At 46.2% G+C, this 18,781-nt stretch overlaps 12 protein-coding genes across 12 annotated transcripts in view; 9 read left to right on the top strand and 3 right to left on the bottom strand.

Moving 5' to 3' along the window:
• KNAG0A03070 (uncharacterized protein) overlaps window positions 1–1,136 on the top strand; it is a gene marked incomplete at both ends in the record, with an annotated part of 1,326 nt that extends 190 nt beyond the window's left edge. The window contains one exon of the mRNA XM_022607385.1: window positions 1–1,136. This exon is cut by the window's left edge and continues 190 nt beyond it. Coding sequence (XP_022462241.1) covers window positions 1–1,136 — 1,136 coding nt within the window.
• A 1,136-nt stretch (window positions 1,137–2,272) lies between these two features.
• MKK1 (mitogen-activated protein kinase kinase MKK1) lies at window positions 2,273–3,775 on the top strand (the record flags this gene model as incomplete). The annotated part of the gene is made up of 1 exon (XM_022607374.1): window positions 2,273–3,775. One exon carries the CDS (start codon window positions 2,273–2,275, stop codon window positions 3,773–3,775), a length of 1,503 nt encoding a protein of 500 aa, XP_022462240.1.
• Window positions 3,776–4,148: 373 nt separating this feature from the next.
• On the top strand, window positions 4,149–4,847 carry MGE1 (mitochondrial nucleotide exchange factor MGE1; the record flags this gene model as incomplete). Its single annotated transcript, XM_022607363.1, has 1 exon — window positions 4,149–4,847. One exon carries the CDS (start codon window positions 4,149–4,151, stop codon window positions 4,845–4,847), a length of 699 nt encoding a protein of 232 aa, XP_022462239.1.
• A 483-nt stretch (window positions 4,848–5,330) lies between these two features.
• KIN4 (putative serine/threonine protein kinase KIN4) lies at window positions 5,331–7,265 on the top strand (the record flags this gene model as incomplete). The annotated part of the gene is made up of 1 exon (XM_022607352.1): window positions 5,331–7,265. One exon carries the CDS (start codon window positions 5,331–5,333, stop codon window positions 7,263–7,265), a length of 1,935 nt encoding a protein of 644 aa, XP_022462238.1.
• A 256-nt stretch (window positions 7,266–7,521) lies between these two features.
• KNAG0A03030 (60S ribosomal protein eL33) lies at window positions 7,522–7,845 on the bottom strand (the record flags this gene model as incomplete). The annotated part of the gene is made up of 1 exon (XM_022607341.1): window positions 7,522–7,845. The coding sequence occupies one exon, from the start codon at window positions 7,843–7,845 to the stop codon at window positions 7,522–7,524; it is 324 nt and encodes a 107-aa protein (XP_022462237.1).
• A 1,263-nt stretch (window positions 7,846–9,108) lies between these two features.
• POC4 (Poc4p) lies at window positions 9,109–9,564 on the bottom strand (the record flags this gene model as incomplete). The annotated part of the gene is made up of 1 exon (XM_022607329.1): window positions 9,109–9,564. The coding sequence occupies one exon, from the start codon at window positions 9,562–9,564 to the stop codon at window positions 9,109–9,111; it is 456 nt and encodes a 151-aa protein (XP_022462236.1).
• A 173-nt stretch (window positions 9,565–9,737) lies between these two features.
• DFR1 (dihydrofolate reductase) lies at window positions 9,738–10,391 on the top strand (the record flags this gene model as incomplete). The annotated part of the gene is made up of 1 exon (XM_022607318.1): window positions 9,738–10,391. The coding sequence occupies one exon, from the start codon at window positions 9,738–9,740 to the stop codon at window positions 10,389–10,391; it is 654 nt and encodes a 217-aa protein (XP_022462235.1).
• A 487-nt stretch (window positions 10,392–10,878) lies between these two features.
• Window positions 10,879–12,180, top strand: KNAG0A03000 (uncharacterized protein; the record flags this gene model as incomplete). Its single annotated transcript, XM_022607307.1, has 1 exon — window positions 10,879–12,180. One exon carries the CDS (start codon window positions 10,879–10,881, stop codon window positions 12,178–12,180), a length of 1,302 nt encoding a protein of 433 aa, XP_022462234.1.
• A 184-nt stretch (window positions 12,181–12,364) lies between these two features.
• KNAG0A02990 (uncharacterized protein) lies at window positions 12,365–13,246 on the top strand (the record flags this gene model as incomplete). Its single annotated transcript, XM_022607296.1, has 1 exon — window positions 12,365–13,246. The coding sequence occupies one exon, from the start codon at window positions 12,365–12,367 to the stop codon at window positions 13,244–13,246; it is 882 nt and encodes a 293-aa protein (XP_022462233.1).
• Window positions 13,247–13,331: 85 nt separating this feature from the next.
• PXA1 (ATP-binding cassette long-chain fatty acid transporter PXA1) lies at window positions 13,332–15,947 on the bottom strand (the record flags this gene model as incomplete). Its single annotated transcript, XM_022607285.1, has 1 exon — window positions 13,332–15,947. One exon carries the CDS (start codon window positions 15,945–15,947, stop codon window positions 13,332–13,334), a length of 2,616 nt encoding a protein of 871 aa, XP_022462232.1.
• A 498-nt stretch (window positions 15,948–16,445) lies between these two features.
• Window positions 16,446–17,147, top strand: KNAG0A02970 (N-acetyltransferase family protein; the record flags this gene model as incomplete). Its single annotated transcript, XM_022607274.1, has 1 exon — window positions 16,446–17,147. One exon carries the CDS (start codon window positions 16,446–16,448, stop codon window positions 17,145–17,147), a length of 702 nt encoding a protein of 233 aa, XP_022462231.1.
• A 415-nt stretch (window positions 17,148–17,562) lies between these two features.
• Window positions 17,563–18,781, top strand: part of ABP140 (tRNA(Thr) (cytosine(32)-N(3))-methyltransferase) — a gene marked incomplete at both ends in the record, with an annotated part of 2,110 nt that continues 891 nt past the window's right edge. Inside the window, 2 exon segments of the mRNA XM_022607263.1 lie at window positions 17,563–18,600; window positions 18,602–18,781. The exon segment at window positions 18,602–18,781 is cut by the window's right edge and continues 891 nt beyond it. Coding sequence (XP_022462230.1) covers window positions 17,563–18,600; window positions 18,602–18,781 — 1,218 coding nt within the window.

Below are 18,781 nucleotides of genomic sequence, written 5' to 3'. Positions count from 1 at the left end.
ACATTTACGAGATCGATTGCGACATCCCAATTCCATCTGGTGCCCCAGAACCAAGCCCAGACACGGACTACGGCACCGCATTCGACGCGGTCAAGGAAAAGAAACTGGCTCCCAAATGGGTTTACCAGGGGGAAACCGTCTCCAAGATGGAGTACCTTGGCTCCGGTGAGGACACCGCCATGGTGGCAATGTCCAAGAACGGTTCGCTCGCATGGTTTCAAGAGGGCGTCAAAGTGCCTGTGCATATAGTGCAGGAGATGATGGGTCCCATGACCAGTTTCGCGGCGATGCACTCGCACGTGAGACCAAACTCTCTAGCTGTTGCCGACTTCGACTTGTCCTTTGACGGCGAGACCATCGTCAAATCGCAGAGCAACGGGACCGAGGAGTCCAGCATCTTGAAGATCGTGGATAATGCGGGGAAGCCCAGTGAAATCTTGCGGACGATTACCGTTCCAGGAACGACGGTGGCACACACGGTCAAGTTCTTCGACAACCACCTCTTTGCATCCTGTTCCGATGACAACGTGTTGAGATTTTGGGACACGAGAACACAGGACAAACCTTTGTTCGTGCTCGCAGACCCACAGAATGGGAGGTTGTCCTGCTTCGACTCGTCCACTGTCAACAACAACCTCTTCGTCACGGGGTTTTCGACGGGGATCATGAAACTGTGGGATATCCGTTGCGTGGAGAACGCTCTCGAGGACTTCACGTACAGACAGAACGGTGAGGATCCAATCCAAAAGGAGGTCGCCAACTTCTACCACTCAGGCGGCGACTCCGTCGTTGACGTCCAGTTCTCGCCAACCTCGCCAAGCGAACTGGTTACGGTGGGCGGATCCGGGAACATCTACCATTGGGATATGGACTACGCGCTGGCTAACTACAGCGTGGAGGATACCTCCAATCTACCACAGGATGCATCCGAGGAACTGCAGAACGAATCATTGAAGTTCGTGCACAAGAGAGTTGCCAGCAAGAAGATCATCGGCAAGAGAAACACAGTCGCATGCCACCCGATCATTGACGGTCTGGTCGGGACTGTTGACAACGACAGCTTGGTTTCCGTATACAAACCATTCGCCATTGAAGAGGAGGACGATGAAGATGACGAAAATGTCGAGCTTGAGTAGTGGTAACACAGGCCCCGCCTTCTCTCTCTATTTATACTGTTTTTACAAGACTATATTTAAAAGATTACTGACACGCAGGAAGCATGCACTCGATCGATTCTCCGATGGGCATCGTCCCCAGTCGACTTTCGAAAGCCGCTTGCTGCCCGTCCAGTGGTTGGTTACAGCAGAATCACAAAATTATAGACCTGGTGCGGAATTGAATCCCGCACGAAGAAAAAATGTTTTTTGATCACGTGAATCAGGTGCGGGATTGAATTCCGCAAATGGAGACCGTTTTCCATTACCCGGAACGCATTGCTTTCTTGCACAGTGAAAGATAAGCATAGCACTATTATCTATATACCTTTTGTACAGACCTTGCAATTCAAGTGCTACAGCAGTATTGTCAATCGTATATTATGGGTATCACTGGTTTTTACTTTCTAGAAATGAACACATTATTTACAATTACGGTCCAGAAGACTCTTTAGCCCAATGTCGTTAGATTCTAATGGGCGGTTATACATAATCTTTTTATATGTTAGTTAATTGAGGAAAGCAGGTTTTCTGCATTATGACGTGGAAATTCCAAGGTGCAACTGTAGAGGTTGATAACGTGAATCGAGTTATAATCGGCCGAGTCGGGGAGACCCTATTGTTATAGCGTTTCCAGCACATACTTAGCACTATCCTATCACGTGCAATTCCGTACAATTCCGCATCTGAAGAATTTGGATTCCGCAGTCACGTGATATTCAGTTTTTTCTCCAAATTTTTGCGGGCGGAATTGAAATTTTTGGCAATTTTCTTTTGCGGAATTGAATTTTTGCAATTCCGCATCAGGTCTAAAAACGTGACTGTCACGTGCTGCAGAAAATTTCAAGTTTTCGTTTGGATCATTGATTTGATCGAGGTCATTGCGGTTTTGTCACCACGTTCCAACACGAGTTTGTTGTAGGTATAGGTTCTGAGCCGCAGTTGCCTCGCGGACTGTCGTTCTATTTATTTGTTACTAATAGGTTCATTAAACGGTACAACCTGCCGGTGGTGATTGCTGTCCCCCTTCTGATCTCGATTAACTTCTCTTTTTTTTGTCTTTCGCTTTTTCATAGCATTCTCTCTCGCTACACATCGTTTCTTAATAGTAATACGGGATGGCGTCGTTGTTTAAGCCTCCTCAATCGGCAAGATCGAATCACAGCACACCAAAGCTAAGGCTACCCACGATACCCACAGAGTTGGAGACCCCCGGAAGCAATATTGTAACTCCGCAACAGCATGAACAAAAACAGAGGGACAGGCTCAGAGCGGATGTGAGTCCTGTTCCCCCATCAGCAACTAGTTCGACTACTAAATCGCCAATATCGCTGAAAAGGAGACCTGTGCCGCCGCCAATCCCGGCAAAGCTGGACGTGGAGGCAAATCAAACGCAAAAGAGATCCAAAGTTCCTCCATCGGTTATGAACACTGCAAGTTTGGAAAACTCGATCCGCAAACTCGACATAAAGACCCCAACTGGCAGCGAGACGCCCAATGACGATATAATGAGGCCGGAGACACAGCAGGGCATTTACACAAGACAGGATTTGAACAACTCCACGGATTCGTACTTCTCGAACTTCATATCCACTTACGAGCAAAATTCGAGCAGTACCAACACAAGCCCGTTGAAACCGGAGGCACGGACACCAATAACAGCAGGTACAGATGATGTGCCCGTTAGCGAGGATGTCGATCAACTGGACAAAGATATATGGCAGTACAGCTTTATGAAGAACGAGATTGAGACCCTCGGTATGTTGGGGGAAGGTGCTGGTGGATCGGTGGCGAAGTGTAAATTGAAACACGGTAAGAATATATTTGCGTTGAAGACGATCAACACTTTGAACACGGATCCTGAGTTCCAGAAGCAGATCTTCAGGGAGTTGCAATTCAACCGGAGTTTCAAGTCGGACTATATTGTGCGCTACTACGGGATGTTCACGGATGAATCGAACTCCTCGATATTTATTGCCATGGAGTACATGGGTGGGAAGTCCCTCGACGCGATATACAAGAACTTGCTGAAAAGGAATGGGAAAATTAGCGAGAAAGTGTTGGGGAAAATAGCAGAGGATGTATTGAGGGGTCTATCATACCTCCACGAGAAAAAAGTGATTCATCGAGACATCAAACCACAGAATATTCTACTTAATGACCGCGGAGAGGTCAAACTGTGTGATTTTGGGGTCAGCGGTGAGGCTGTGAACTCGCTGGCCACCACGTTTACAGGCACATCGTTCTACATGGCCCCAGAAAGAATCAAAGGTGAACCTTACAGTGTCACCTGTGACGTATGGTCCCTCGGGTTGACTATACTTGAGGTGGCCGAGGGACATTTCCCCTTTGGTTCAGAAAAGATCAACAACACCATCGCACCGATCGAACTGTTGGTTTATATCTTGACGTTTACCCCTGAACTGAAGGACGAGCCCGAAATTGGGATCAGTTGGACCTCATCGTTCAAGTCGTTCATAGAGTACTGTTTAAAGAAGGATCCAAGAGAGCGGCCGTCGCCGCGGCAAATGATCCAGCATCCGTGGATTCAAGGCCAAATGAAGAAGAAAGTAAACATGGCTAAGTTTATCAAGAGATGTTGGGACAACGAACCGCAATAGCAATGAAGAACGGGAACTTGCATGCATTATACACTACTGACTGTGGTAGTGGTGGGGAGAAACGGAGCATAATTAATTGGATGGAGGTTGGGGGGCTTAAAAAAGAAAAGGCCAACTTTCAAATGGGATATAGTTTATTCAACAAGCATATTTACTGATATATACATATGTTTGTGTGGAATGGTATTATTGGGTTCTTTATGAGTCGTTGTTGTTACCGTTTGGATCGTTTTGCTTAGAAAAGTGTGTGACTGTTTTTTGAAGACCGGAAAAAAAGAAAGGAAAAAAAGAAGAGAAAGAGAGAAATGTCGACGATTAAACACAGTGAGAAGTGGCTTCTGGCACTTGAATCAAGAGGCACCCTACACCAAGAATGAGAGCGTTCAGTACGGCATCTGCGTTGAGAGTTGCATACAGGAGTGTTCTTCCAAGAACGGCGCCTGTTTCCTCTAGAATAGCAAGAGCGACGGCGCCCAGAGCATCTGCGTTCAGGCTCTCTGTCCGAGGCTACGCTGACGAGGCGAAGAAACCAGAAGAGGTGAGTACAGAGGAAGCGGCTGATCTGACGGCGGAGCAGCAGAAGATCAAGACTTTAGAGGAGCAATTGGAGACGAAGGAGAAGGAGAATGTCGATTTGAAAGACAGGCTGCTGCGGTCCGTCGCCGACTTTAGGAACTTGCAAGGTGTCACGAAAAAGGACGTTGAAAAGGCAAAGGCGTTTGCGCTGCAGAAATTTGCCAAGGATCTGTTAGAGTCTGTGGACAATTTCGGCCACGCCCTTGGTGCCTTCAAAGAGGAGGACTTGAAGAAATCCAAGGAAATCAGCGATCTGTACACCGGTGTGAAGATGACCAAAGAAGTGTTCGAAAACACGCTGCGGAAACACGGTATCGAGAAGGTCGACCCGCTTGGTGAGGTCTTCGACCCCAACAAACACGAGGCCACCTTCCAGTACGCCCAAAAGGACAAAGAACCGGGCACTGTCTTCCACGTGCAGCAGCTGGGCTACACTCTGAACAACAGAGTCATCAGACCAGCCAAAGTCGGCATCGTCAAGAATGACGACGCCTAGACCAACGTCACGTCCCCCCCCATCCACACCACGGGGACACTGTGTACCTGTATATATATACACACATATACTGCAATACGTACTGCCTGTGTTTCTTACCTCACCGGCAGCCATATTATTACCCTCGAGGAATGACTAAACAGGAACCCAGATTCAATTTTTTTTCCTCTTTTGGAAGCATATTTCCTAAAGGGGATAAATTACGCAGGTCGCGTCGCGAGGCGAAACAAAAGACTTCCGAAACAGGAAATAAATATAAATAAAAAACTTCGAGGAAAAAAACATCGAAAATTCACGAAACCAAAAAAAGAATATAAGCACACATCTCGCGCAATTGTTCACTTCCCCCGGTGGCTTGTGGAGGGCTCCAGCTGCTGTACCGTTGCGCTTTCGTGATTGATCGGTTGTTGTAACACTTGGAGGAGCCTGTTTCCTTTTTTATAGTGTTTGAGCACGCGTGCTTGCTTTCTGGGACTCGTGCTGATGGCCTCTGTGCAAAAAAGGCATACATATTATGGGAACCCTGTGTCCCGCCCAACGAACGGTACCGGGGACAATAGTCTGCCTCGGGACACGTCGAGCAACAGTATAGGCACCCGAAGTCGGAAGCGGAATGTCACCTTCGGGCCGTACATTGTAGGTTCTACTCTGGGTGAAGGTGAGTTTGGGAAGGTCAAAATGGGATGGACGAGGCCTGTCACGGACGGCAATGTGGGACCTTCACAGAGGACGCCAAGACAGGTTGCGATAAAACTGATTAGAAGGGACACGATAGTGCGGAACTCGGATAAAGAAACAAAGATATACAGGGAGATCAATGCGCTGAAACACCTCACGCATCCGAACATAATTGTCTTGGAAGAGATTTTGCAGAATTCGAAATATATAGGCATTGTGCTCGAGTACGCCTCCGGTGGGGAGTTCTACAAGTACATCCAGAGGAAGAGACGGCTCAAGGAGGTGAACGCGTCCCGCTTGTTCTCCCAGTTGGTATCCGGGGTGCACTACATGCATTCGAAGGGACTGGTGCATCGGGATTTGAAACTGGAGAACTTGCTGCTTGACAAGAACGAAAACCTTATGATAACAGACTTTGGGTTCGTCAACGAGTTCTCCAACGAGAATGTGCTGATGAAAACGTCTTGTGGGTCCCCCTGCTACGCGGCACCTGAACTAGTGGTCAGCAGAGAGGCGTACGTCGGTGTCAAAGTGGATATATGGTCCTGTGGCGTCATCCTATACGCTATGCTCGCAGGGTACTTACCTTGGGATGATGATCCAAGCAACCCCAATGGTGACGATATATCGAAATTGTACTCGTACATCACTGCGACGCCGCTTAAATTCCCGGACTACGTAAACCCGCTGCCGAGGGACCTGTTGAGGAGGATACTTGTTGCTGACCCGAGACGGAGGTATACTCTGGGTCACATCGAAAATCATGAATGGCTGTTACCGCGCAGGGAATTTCTATCAGTATCACCCTCAGACTGGGACAATATCATGAAGCTTAAAAATGACAAATCTGCCCTTGAGAGAAATTCACCGGTAACAGGGTCAAGACCCAGCTCAATGGTACGCATAGACCCGGGGAAACCTTTCCCTCGAAATCTTTCCTCGAACGGCACGGCGAGACAAACCGCGCTGGAGACATTACAGGAAAATGGCACGCAGCCTCCGAGGGCGATAAAGCAGCATTCAGCGGCAGTGGTAGTCCCCCGAGAACAAGCATCTGCAGTGGTCAGAGATCGGCTGCCCCTAGCGGCTCATAATAAACCAAGACCCACAACTTTGCATATAACAGTGACGCCGTCGCTGGTTGCCTCACATGGCAAGACTGACAACATAGCAGAGGCGACCCCTCCTGGAGACACAGTCACTCGATCGACCAGATCGTACTCGAAACGCAGCCTCTCTGGTCATGAGCCGGTCTCAACGACCGTTGGTGTTGTCGATAAAGAGAATACTGTGAATGGCACTTTGGCTACTGCTACTGCACATGCTGCGGCACAAGGTGCCCCCTTGGTCGTGACTCCATTGAGCACGGGTGCGCCGCATAAAGAGGGAAAGCCCTCGCAGACGCGGGACCCGATCTCAAGGATACATGACAATGATCCCGATGCAATGGCAAAGAAGCGGTTCAGTTTCATGTCGTTTTACTCGTCGTACAGTTCCAGCAAGTCGAATGTGCGTGTCGATGACGATGTCAAAGATACTCACACCGCAAGAGAAATCCGCACTGAATCGGGCTCCTCCCATGCTACTAGGCACCCGAACAGATCGTCCATCATGGTTTCTCAGATGGCAAATGACGGTAGAGTACGGGACGCGTCCGCAACGCTCAGTAAAGAGGAGAAACGGCAATCAACTGCCCGTAAAGTCATCAATTTTTTCAAGAGGAGAAGCACCCGTATGTAATGCACGATGTTGTTTATGATACCCCTTTGGCATTTCGCATATAAACAAGAGCTCAAAGTATTGATTCTTAATTTTTTTTTATGATATTAAATTGTAATTTTATATATATGAGTGGCACTAGTATACTTATGTATTCTGGGTGTTTAGAACGTTTGGTTTTTGGTCTGTCTGTAGATTTAGACTATGATTATAATGTATCCTAACTTTTTATTATTTGGATTTTGCGTTTTATGAATGGGCTTCTTTCAAAAGACCTCTAAATGTTGGATGGGTACAAGAAGATTCTGACGGAGGCACCGAAGGTCTTGGCTGGCAAGTTGTTTCTGAACTTAGCTCTGACGACACCAGAGTTACCGTGAGTTCTAGCGATTTTCCCCCACATGACTCTGATCTTGGAACCTCTGATCTCCTTGGAGGCTCTGTAGACGTAGGCAACACGCTTACCTAGGTAGAATTGAGCGTCTTGAGGAGTGGCAACACCTTCGATCTTGATCAAGGAGACGTTTGGGTTGTTAACGCTCTTGGATCTTTGGTAGGAGACGTGCTTACCTTTAACGTACAGTCTGTGAGATTCGGCCATTGTTGTGTGTGTATAGTTGTGATTGGTTGATGTTTGGTCAATACTTTGTATCACACTATGAAGAAACCCTTTATTATATGGGGGAAACGAGATAAAGAGTAACGAAGACGCACCTTCTACCGGATACAACCCTAAGCAATAGTAAATTGTTTAGCGGACGCAAAATCGCGCCTACTACACACACAGCAGACGGTCCCCCAGGGCCAGCCTGCGTGTCACTGGAGCCGCAAAGCACAGAGAGAGCGCGTGTCCCTCCAGTGGGGCTGGAGAGAGAAAGACTGGGCAGCGGCCCTGCCTACACTCCCCGTCCCTGTCGCAGAGAGGTGGCAGCCTGGACAGGGCACTCCCCAGAGCCACTACCGCCTCTCCCCTCCTCCAGCAGAAATTTTCCACAAACTCTGCGTCGCTTTGAAAGAAAAACCGAAAACGCCGCGGGAAAAAGTGTAACTTTTCATCAAAATGCACGGATGTTGCACAGCAGTCACACCAAACGCCAACCCTATTTTTTTAAACCCAAAATTCCAGGTGTTACCCGCATTTTCTGTTTTTTCTTCAATTTTCAAGTTTTCGCTTCGATTCGAAACATATAAAAAGGCAATGGATCTCAGGACTAGATTGAAACTTGTCTACCTTTCTTTCTTCTCTTCTATTTTTATTCCCTTCTAAAAAAAGTGTCGACGTACTTCAGTATGTGCTATACCCTATACTTCCAACATTTGATTTGTGCAATGCACCCTTCAACCAACATTCCAAAAAGCAGACATTTTTAACTAACACATTCTACAGTAGGATCATTTCTATAGTAATCGTCACTCTTTGACTCTTCAAAAGAGCCACTGAATCCAACTTGGTTGATGAGGCGCAGAACCTTCCTATCCTAGAGTGAGAAACCAAATTTTTACCGATTTAAAACCTTAGCTTGATCCGCAATCCTTAGCGGTTCGGTCATCTAAATTTAAGTCACCTTCAAATTTGCTTTTGCCGATTGCAACGGGTCAGAGTTCAGAGTCTAGGAGTTTTGAGCCCTCGGGCGAAGAAAAACCTTTTCTCCCTCTTTCCCATTTTAATTAATTGGCGCGATGATCTTTACCCTTTCCATGTACTCCTTTTGGGAGGGATGCGATACTGGGTGGATGGGAATGGCAGTCTGACAAGTTTTTTATATCTTTTTTTTTCTAATTTGTTTCCTCGTCAAAGGTTTGACGGGCAATTTAGAAAAATCTTGGTGGAAATGTCATTATTGATGTATATCATTTTTTATATTTAGTTGGTTGGTGATGGCATCATGGAGTCGATCGCGCTTATGCAGCTTTTCAACATGAACAGTTGGTCCATTGAAAGGCCGTTACCGTTTAGTTCCGTGTTACTCGCCCAGGCGACGTAGCACGGCTTGCCGTGCCTCTTGGCCACTGAAACGGCTATCTTCCTCGTCAGATCTCTGACCCAGTCGTTGTTTGTATCGAGCAATGGCATGTCGGCGACGTTATCCTTCTTATGGGAGGCTCTCCTGTTTGGTACAGCGTAATGGTACGACTGTAATTTCGCAGTCCCCGCTCTTTGCGCACCCGTAGCACCACCATTCAGATACGATACAGATATCGAAATGGGTATTTTCGTATTGGCTTCGTCAGTAGGAATTGTGGCCACCAGCTGCAGCGGTACAGATACGCTGGCATCCTCGTCAGATTTCAAATCCCGAATCACAGTCCTCACAGACATTGGTATCGCCGATCTCTCTCAGTTTTTGTTTAGCTGGACCCAAAGTTACAGTTTGTTCGTTGTTGTTATTTTTCATTTGGTGCTCATCGAAGTGAAAAATTGATGTAGTAAAATGAAGTTCTGCTGCTCAGAGTATCCAACCCGTAGTCCCTCAAGCTAACCCTGCACGATATATGACCTCCAGTAAAATACCTGTAGTCGGAATAGTCGCAGCCTTGCTGCCTGATCTAGGGATCGGGTTCCAGGGCAAATTACCATGGCGTCTCTCCAAAGAAATGAAATACTTCAGAGAGGTGACTTCGCTCACCCGCGACCCGCAAAAGACCAATGCCGTTGTGATGGGTCGGAAGACATGGGAGTCAATTCCAGCGAGATTCAGACCTTTACCCAACAGAATCAACGTCGTTATTTCAAGGCAATTTCCAGAGACACTCTGTAAAGAGACCCTCCAAGAAGATAAAGAAACCTACAAGTCAAACTCCCTCCAGCTCGCTATACAGCAGTTGCAATTTCAACTGGGCGCACAGTTAGAGAGGATATACATCATCGGTGGCGGCGAAATCTATAACCAAGCGTTCGATCTCGTGGACTATTGGTTGATTACGAAACTAGACCTTGCGCCAGAAGACAGTGGCATAGTGAAACCAGTCATGGACACGTTCTTGAATAAGGACACGCTACTGCAGAAGTTTCAAGAATGCAGCCACGACCAATTGCTGCCATTTCTACCGGAACGGGTGACTTTACCTGACTACAACACCAAAAACGGATACTCAGCGGAAGAGAACGGGTACGTGTTTCACTACTCGCTGTACTCGAGAAAGTGAGCTCCTGTTCAGGTAAACACCCTATTCTGTTTGTTTTTGGTCTACCGTCAACGTCGTTTAAACTTAAACTTCAAGGTTTGTGTGTGTGTGCGATCTCCTTTTATTTTTTGGCCGAGATTGTGATCTACGACCGGTATCGTTTAAAAGATGTTTAGAGTACGACTGCCTCGTTCTTTAGAGTCTGGCAGAACAATAGTACACAGCCTCCTAATCACAGTCGGCTATTCCCTCTTTATATCTGTTTACACTCTATGTTCGTTGAGAATCGAAACACTGCTTGTTGGCTCGTTCAACAAGCAGCAACTTCTCCATGAACAATGAGCTCGATAATAAAAAGTGACCGCTCGCCTTGGTTATAAAGAACTTGTGTCGGACTGGACTTGTTACTCTCCCGCTCGTGTCTTGTTTGTGTTGTTGTTGTTGTCTTCGGTTCGCTACTTCAAACGGTAACGCGCATCTCAACGAAACACACAACCTCAAGGAAACAATGACTGACTACTCTCAATCTTCTACGTGGACTTCATTCTTGAAGTCCATGTCCTCGTTCTCCGGTGATCTTTCCTCGCTTTCAGCTCCACCTTTCATTCTCTCGCCAATGTCATTGAGTGAGTTCCCACAGTACTGGGGGTGCCACCAGGGACTATTCCTGAACATAGCCCGGATCAACAAGGAAAACTATCACAAACTGTACCCGCACGCAAAGACCGTCGACGAGGCAAGAATGCTTGCCGTGATCAAATGGTTTTTTGCAACATTGCATGGTCAATACTCCTCCCGGTCCGAGAAGGGTGGGTTTGAAAAGAAACCGCTGAACCCATTCTTGGGGGAGCTTTTCGTTGGTAAATGGGAGAACGAAAAGCTAGGCGACACCACCATGTTGACAGAGCAGGTGTCGCACCACCCACCCATAAATGCATACTGTCTTAACAATGAGAAGCAAGACATCACACTGCAGGGCTACTCTCAGATCAAGTCCTCCTTCTCAAAGACATTGAGACTGAACGTCAAACAGTTTGGGCATTCTATCATTGAAACTAGTGGCGGGTCATTTCTGGTGACCGTCCCAGCTTTGCATTTGGAGGGGCTCCTTGTAGCTTCGCCACATGTCGAGTTGGAAGATAAATCCTACATCCAGTCGTCCTCCGGGTTGATCTGTGTACTGGAATACTCAGGGAAGGGTTACTTTTCAGGTCAAAAGAATACAGTCAAGGCGAAAGTTTATTCTAGCATGAAATCTTTGAAAGAGAATGCAACCCCTTTGTACGTTATCTCTGGTCAGTGGAGCGGAGTGACTACCATCGTGGCAGGCAATGCCACAGGCACTAATGCGAGTAAGCCAACAATTTTCTCAGATGTTTCCAAGATAAAAGTTGACCCACTCGTTGTGAAGCCAGTGGAGGATCAACACCCGCTGGAGAGTAGGAAGGCGTGGTACGATGTCGCCAAGGCAATTGAGTTGGGTGACATGAAACTGATTTCCCAGACCAAATCCAAGTTGGAGAACGCTCAAAGACAACTTAGGAAAGAAGAAAAGGAAAACAAGACGCACTGGAAAACACGATGGTTTGAAAAGGTAGACTACAATGGAGCGGCCAAAAAGAATGATCCCGAAGATGGGAACCCAATTGACGGTACGTATTTGAGCCTGGTTGGCATGGCTGGGTTGTCTATTAAGAACGTTGCTAGCGGTACGAAAACAGGTGAGAAGGAAGATAGATTGAACAAAACTGCTGATCACTGGAGGTTCAGAAAAGACCTGTGGGAGAAAGATGATGAAGTTATTGTATAATGCAGTATGTTCTGTTGGGTATACAAAAGGTATACTATTTAAAGATTAATTATTAATGGTATTTGTTTATTTTTCAGTCGAAGCTCAGAGTTTATCACAATCATTCTTACTTCAACAAAGTTGGAAAATTAATAATTGCGAGTGGAAATTGTCCACCCAAGGGAACATATCTAACGCGAAACCAATGATATCAAACCTGATTGTAGTGCCGTGTCATTCTGTATGGGTGCAACATATCGCTATTGATGGTGAAGAAAACCTGGGACAATCCCCAGAATACTGGATCCTGGCCAATTTCCAACACGAAGGGAACGATCATTTGGCCTTCATCAAGCATGCGCTGAGAGCATTGGAAGAGCTTCTACAAAATTGGGACCGGTCTGTCCTTTTATTCAGTGGATCACAAACGAAAAGGGAGGTTGGTCCTGTTAGCGAAGCGCAGAGTTATTTCTTTCTTCTGTGGAAAATAATCAAGTGGGCTGAATGTCAAAAGAAAATGCCTTCTGAATTCGATTCGCAGTTACTGCAACTGTTAGAAAGCGTATGCAATCTTATGGCCAAACGGTCAATCTCCAGCGACGAACTATTCCAATCGTCCAAGATCAACACGGAGGAGTTTTCTCTGGATTCGTTTGATAACCTTCTGTTTTCTCTGTGCAGGTTTAAAGAAATAACTAATGCGTACCCTACACATATCACCATTGTTGGTTTCGCCTTCAAACAGTTGCGGTTTTTGAAGTACCATGCAGCTGCGATAGACTACCCCTCTGACGACATCACATACATCGGAATAGAACCTTTGCCCCTTGGTTATTCCGCAGAAAGATTATCAAAGTACTATTCTGATATCCAGCGTAACGAGAACAAAAATGCGTTGAACCTGTTTGAGAATGACTGGTACGGCCAAAGAGAAGTCTTATTGAAAAAGAAACAGTCGCGTAATCCGTTCCAAAGATACCCGGGATACGAAACGTTGAAGTTGTTGCATTGGGACAAGTTATTGGCGCATTCTGACGAGAGCCACTTCCGCGAGTTTATTGCGGGGAGAATGCCCTGGTCAAGGTAAGTATATTGTCATAATATTGTTTGATAGAATATATAAAACCACAGGAGGTGAAGGTCTACTAGATAAATGTACCGTGGTAGCCACATCACAAAATAGTCAATTTCTGTTGTAATTCGTCCCGCTGTTTCTTCCATTCTTCTACCTTTTGCAACTTTATCTGTAACTCTTCAATTTCGTGGTCAATAGTGGTGATGGCCTCATCGGTCCCCAGAGTTTGCAGTTGCCACTTCCCGTCCCTATCTGCTATTTCCAGCAGCATGTCGTGATACTTGATTAGAGATGGACGCTGAGAGATGGTAATAAAACTGAAACGGAATTTCTTTAGCATGTTGAACAAGTAATCCTCCATATCGGCACTTATAGCGTTGGTTGCCTCATCAAGAACGATGAATTTCGGCTTGTGGAACAATATCCTGGCAAAATTCATCCTCTGTTTTTCCCCACCACTCAAAACATCTTTCCATTCAGTGACCTCATCCAGATAGGACCAACCAGGAGCCCTCTTTAGTAAATAATCTAGATGCACCTCCGATAAGATCCAAACTAGCACTTTATCCTTGAACCCGTTATCGAAGAATTCATCAGAAGACATCGGGTATATTATTTGGTCTCTAAATGTACCTCCTCTTGTGAAATAGGGTTTTTGTGGGATACACAGCAGTGAACTACTATCTGGTTTTGATAGGAGCCCATTCTTGTTGTAGATTGGCCAGATTTCGGCAATAATCCTTTGGATCGAGCTTTTACCGCAGCCGTTGGGTCCCAGGATTAATAGACTGGAAGCTTGACCACTTAAGAAGGGTAAAGGTATGTTAGACATAGACGTTATGTCTTGTAGAGAGCTTGTTTTGGATGAAAGCTGGTCAAGGTGCGGTGGGATCTGGAAAGTCAGTTTCTTGATCAGTTTTATTCCGCTCTTGCCTCTAACGGATGGAATCATAATGTCGATGTTTTCCAGCCTAATACCCCTGAACTTTCTTTGAACAGTACCACTAATGACCTCCTCTTTCTCTGGGCTTTTCATCTTGCTCAACAAGTGTCTGCTAGTGGCATTAGTATCTGCTGGATCATCCATCAATTTTGTGGCAGCTCCATAGTTAAAGTCGACGGAATGAACCCGATGCAAGATGCAGAGCAGGTTGAAAATCCTGTTGGTATAACCTGTGAGTTGAGAAATATCCTTCATGGAATGCATTAATCTGGAGCCAGCATCAGCCAATGACAGCATTAATCTTTTGTTAACTATGAAATCCTTCATATTGTTCTGCTCTCTGCCCTCGTTCGACGATCCTGTTGAAAACACGATAGGGATGGATGCAAAGACGTACCCTAGTCCAGACCAGGTATATTTCAAAATGTAATCTTCTATCATGGTATAGTTGAATTTTTTCTTGCTTATGTTAAGCATCCTGTCCATCAAAGTATCGTACAATTGGAACACTTTCTTCTTCTCCACCTCTGTCCCCTGGTAGAATGAGATTTCCTCGTTATTGTTGATCATGTTCAAATGGTAATTGTAGTAGTTTCCATCTGCTGCTGAACTGGCACTCGACAGCTTCCCGAGAGGTGGTGTGTAAGATTTCAGGATATATCCAGTGATGAAATAGTTAATAAAGATCCCGGACACACCAAAGGTCCCCAGATTATCTCTTAGGTAGACGGAGAAGAATATCAAGTCTATCACGGGTTTGGCGATATTGGCAAATACAGAGCATGTAGCATCACTAAACCTTGTGATATCGTTCGTTATTGAGTTGTCAATATTCTTGATGACAGAACTGGTAGCCTTTGAATCGAAGGTCACTTTGTAAAATGCCAATCTCTTGTCCAGGTACATGTCGTGGATGTATCTGGTCAAGTTCACTCTGAAATTCAAACTGAGTTTCCGTTGCAAAAACTTAATCGCACTGTTAGTATAAGATGCGGGCAACGCGATCAGAAACCATATAACCAAGTCGATCAAGAACTTTCTTCGCTTCCCCGCGATTATATCCTTCACTATTTGCCCATCGAGACGCGCCACGAAAAGAGACAACCACGTTCTCATCACGAGGAAGAAGATCTGCAGCGTCAGTAGGAGTGCATTTTTGTCAAACATGGACGGAATCAGGATCTTGGATAAGACGCTCATTTGGTTCAAAAACTTGGAGTAGAAAATCGTGGACAATTTCCCCCTCTCCGTCTCCGCATTCTTGAACAGGAACTTATCATGCTCGTACAGATCCTCGTCCTTGGGGGGGATGAAAATTTTCTTTCTCTTTGTCTCGCCATTATTCTCTTCAACCCCGTGTGAGGCTGACTGTACTGCATCCTCGCCCTCCTTTATATACATTATCCGTGCACCCGTGACCAGTTGCAGTTGAGATCTCGTTCTGCGCAGCAAAAAGGGCCCGCCACGCCTCCAAGAATATTTGTAGAAGGAGTAAAGTCTGTTGAATATGTTCCAGCCGGCATACGAGACCCCGGAGACGGTTGTCAGTGCCGTAAACACCAGCGACAGCAGTATGATCTGCGCGCGCCGTTTATGCCTAGGATGCGACAGTGGGGACTTCGTCAGAGCCAGCAGGTGGCGGAACAGCACCTTCACGTACGATCGCAGCCTGATATCCTGTAACTTCAGGCCTATGCAGTGCAAGTGCATATCCAGCACCGCATTCGTGAGCCTCGCACGCACACTATTACTGCTACTATCGTGTACCATACCTCTTCCCTAATGGTATCTCCCCTCAAAACGTATGTAATCACTTACCTGATGTCCACTCTTACGTTGACCGTAGAGGAAGCAGAACTGGAAGATTCTCGTGCCGTTTATATACCCCACGATTTAACCGCCGAAGTTGTACCCTTTAAAGACACCGCGCCTTTAAGAGTTCGGCCGTTGGGGTAAAAATGTCGTTTTGGACTACATTTGCCGTTTTGGGAAACAAATGTCCGAATTGGTTTATGTATACCCGAATCGGTTGGAACTTTCCCTTTTGGGAAGTAGTTTCCTATTTGGGGTGGTAGAGCGTTGGAAGGTTCGCTTGTCGATGTGATGTGAGGGAATGTGACTGGTAGAACTCTATGGAAGGAAGGTAATAAACGAAGATAAGAGATTAAGAAACAAAATATACCTATATATAACAATATTGTGTCGATGAGATAAGAGTTTTGAGCCTACTCAATTCCGACGCATGTGTAGGTACAACAGTGAGGCGAAATGACTCGTCAAGATATATGGAGCACGAAGTTGCTGCACGACGGTCCCACTTTCAACAAGCCATTAGTAGAGAGATGCGAACCCGTGAGTTTCAAGCTGAGTGATGGTACGGTGGCCACGGCGTTTGCAATATTTGACAGTACGTTGCTGGCCAGCGCGTTGACTGCCCTGATGCACCGTCAGTTCAACATGGAGATCGAGGCTGGCGACACCTACCCTCAGTCAGCACCGCTCACCAGGGATGAGTTCATTGACTACTGGCACCACTCTATGTGTGTTGTGCTGCTGCATACTGATCAATTGTCTCTTGAGGCGGTCAATGCGTCAAACCCGGACTGGGAGCAGCTGTTTTTGGGCACTTTCTATATTAAACCCAACTACATGTCCCGTTGCTCACATATCTGCAACGCCGGGTTTCTTGTAAACCCAACTCATAGAGGTAAAAGGATAGGATACAGGTTGGCACAGGTCTACTTGAAGTGGGCCCCGCTGCTCGGTTACACTTACTCCGTGTTCAACTTGGTGTTCGTGACGAACATCGCCAGCTGGAAGATCTGGGACAGGTTCAAGTTCGACAGGATCGGCCTTATTCCAAGAGCTGGACAGCTTGCAGGCCACAAGGAACCCGTCGACGCGATTGTCTTTGGGAAGAACTTGACTAACGTTGAGGAGGAACTCTTTGCAGATTTCGAAACCCTTTAGATGTAATGCGTCCAATTGAGCACAAGGACGGCGCTCTGGAACACAAATGGCCCTCACTGTTCCGGTACAAAAATACCAGTAATCGGTGGCAGCACTACTCTCTCAAGGAGAGAACTCCCTATATAGAAATAGAAATTGTCTGTGTAACGAAGACCGGAAGGATCATTTATGCATGATTGACCGGATGCGGGTTGCAGGAGAGGTGATGATTTAAAGATCTGGTGATACTTTCATCCCCTTCGATGTTTCAAGCAAATGAAAAACTCTTAATTTAGAAATCGTGCGACAAGGCTGGAAAATTTTTTGTTCAAAATTCTTTTAACCATCACGACGATCTTTAACGAGTTGAATTTTTGAACACTGCCTCTGCTATTTTGAAAAGATACAGTGCCTTAGCTAAAAACCACTTTTACTGATGGGTGTGAGAGACCTTATTAAAAAGTTTGAGAGCTTCGCAAGGAAGAAGAGCGGCGGTGATGCGGCCTCGACTCCAAGTGTCAGCCAAAAGAAAAAAGATGTGAAGAAGGAGAAGGAGACGCCAATTGAACAGAAAACTGCTGTTGACGAACCTGTGAAGCCTGTCGAAGAGACCCCTGTTAAGGAGACTCCTGTCGCTGAAGCTCCTATTGAGAAAGCACCTGTCGAAGAAACACCAATCGAAGAGACTCATGTCGATGAAATTTCTGTCAAAGAGACTCATGTCGATGACATTCCTGTCAAAGAGACTCATGTCGATGACATTCCTGTCGAAGAGACTCATGTCGATGACATTCCTGTCAAAGAGACTCATGTCGATGACGTTCCTGTCGATGACGTTCCTGTCGAAGAGGATCATGTTGATGACGTTCCTGTTGAAGAGGCTCTTGTCGAAGAAGCACCAATTGAAGAGGCTCCTGTCGAAGAAACACCAATTGAAGAGGCTCATGTCGATGAAGTCCCTGTTAAAGAGGCGCCAACTGAAGAAACGCCTATCGAAGAAGCGCCTGTTGACAAAACTCCTGTTGAGGATACCCTTAAAGAAGAAGCCCCTGCAGAAGAGAATACACCGGTTATTGCTCCAGCCGATGCTGCTTCAGGTACCGATATTGAAATCAAAGAGCCAGCTGAACCCGTTGCAGAAGGTAGCCTAAAGGAGACAGTGGAAGAACCTGAGACAGTGCAAGAGCCTGAGATAGCTCATGGTGAACCAGGGGAGGTTTCCATCGATATTGAGCAAGGGCGCTCAGTTGACGATTCGGGCAAAGAAGATAAGGATGAGGAAAAATCGGAACCAACGCCCGCTAATGATGCAGAAAATACTGTCAACTCTTCTCAAGCAGTGGAAGACTCTGCCACATCTTCGAAAAACAAGAAGAAGAACAAGAAGAAGAAGGATAAGAAAAAGCAGAAGAAGGCTGCTGCCGCCGCTGTCAATCAGTCGAACGATCTTGAGACAGCGGACGACTCTCACCTTAGGCATCCCTAATTTGGAAGAAGAAGAACTCACAGCATTCACTCAGGATGTTGAGGAGGAAGTTGCAGAAAATGCTGCACATGAAAACAATGAGAAGACGCACGTTATTATAGAGGACGAATCCATTCCCGCCACGGACAAACCAACTGAAGAAGAACCGGACAACACAGAAGATACAAGA

Source organism: Huiozyma naganishii, chromosome 1, assembly GCF_000348985.1.
Source record: "Huiozyma naganishii CBS 8797 chromosome 1, complete genome".
NCBI lineage: Eukaryota > Fungi > Ascomycota > Saccharomycetes > Saccharomycetales > Saccharomycetaceae > Huiozyma > Huiozyma naganishii.
The sequence above is the reverse complement of the archived record's forward strand: the minus strand, read 5'-3'. Positions and strand labels throughout refer to the sequence as shown.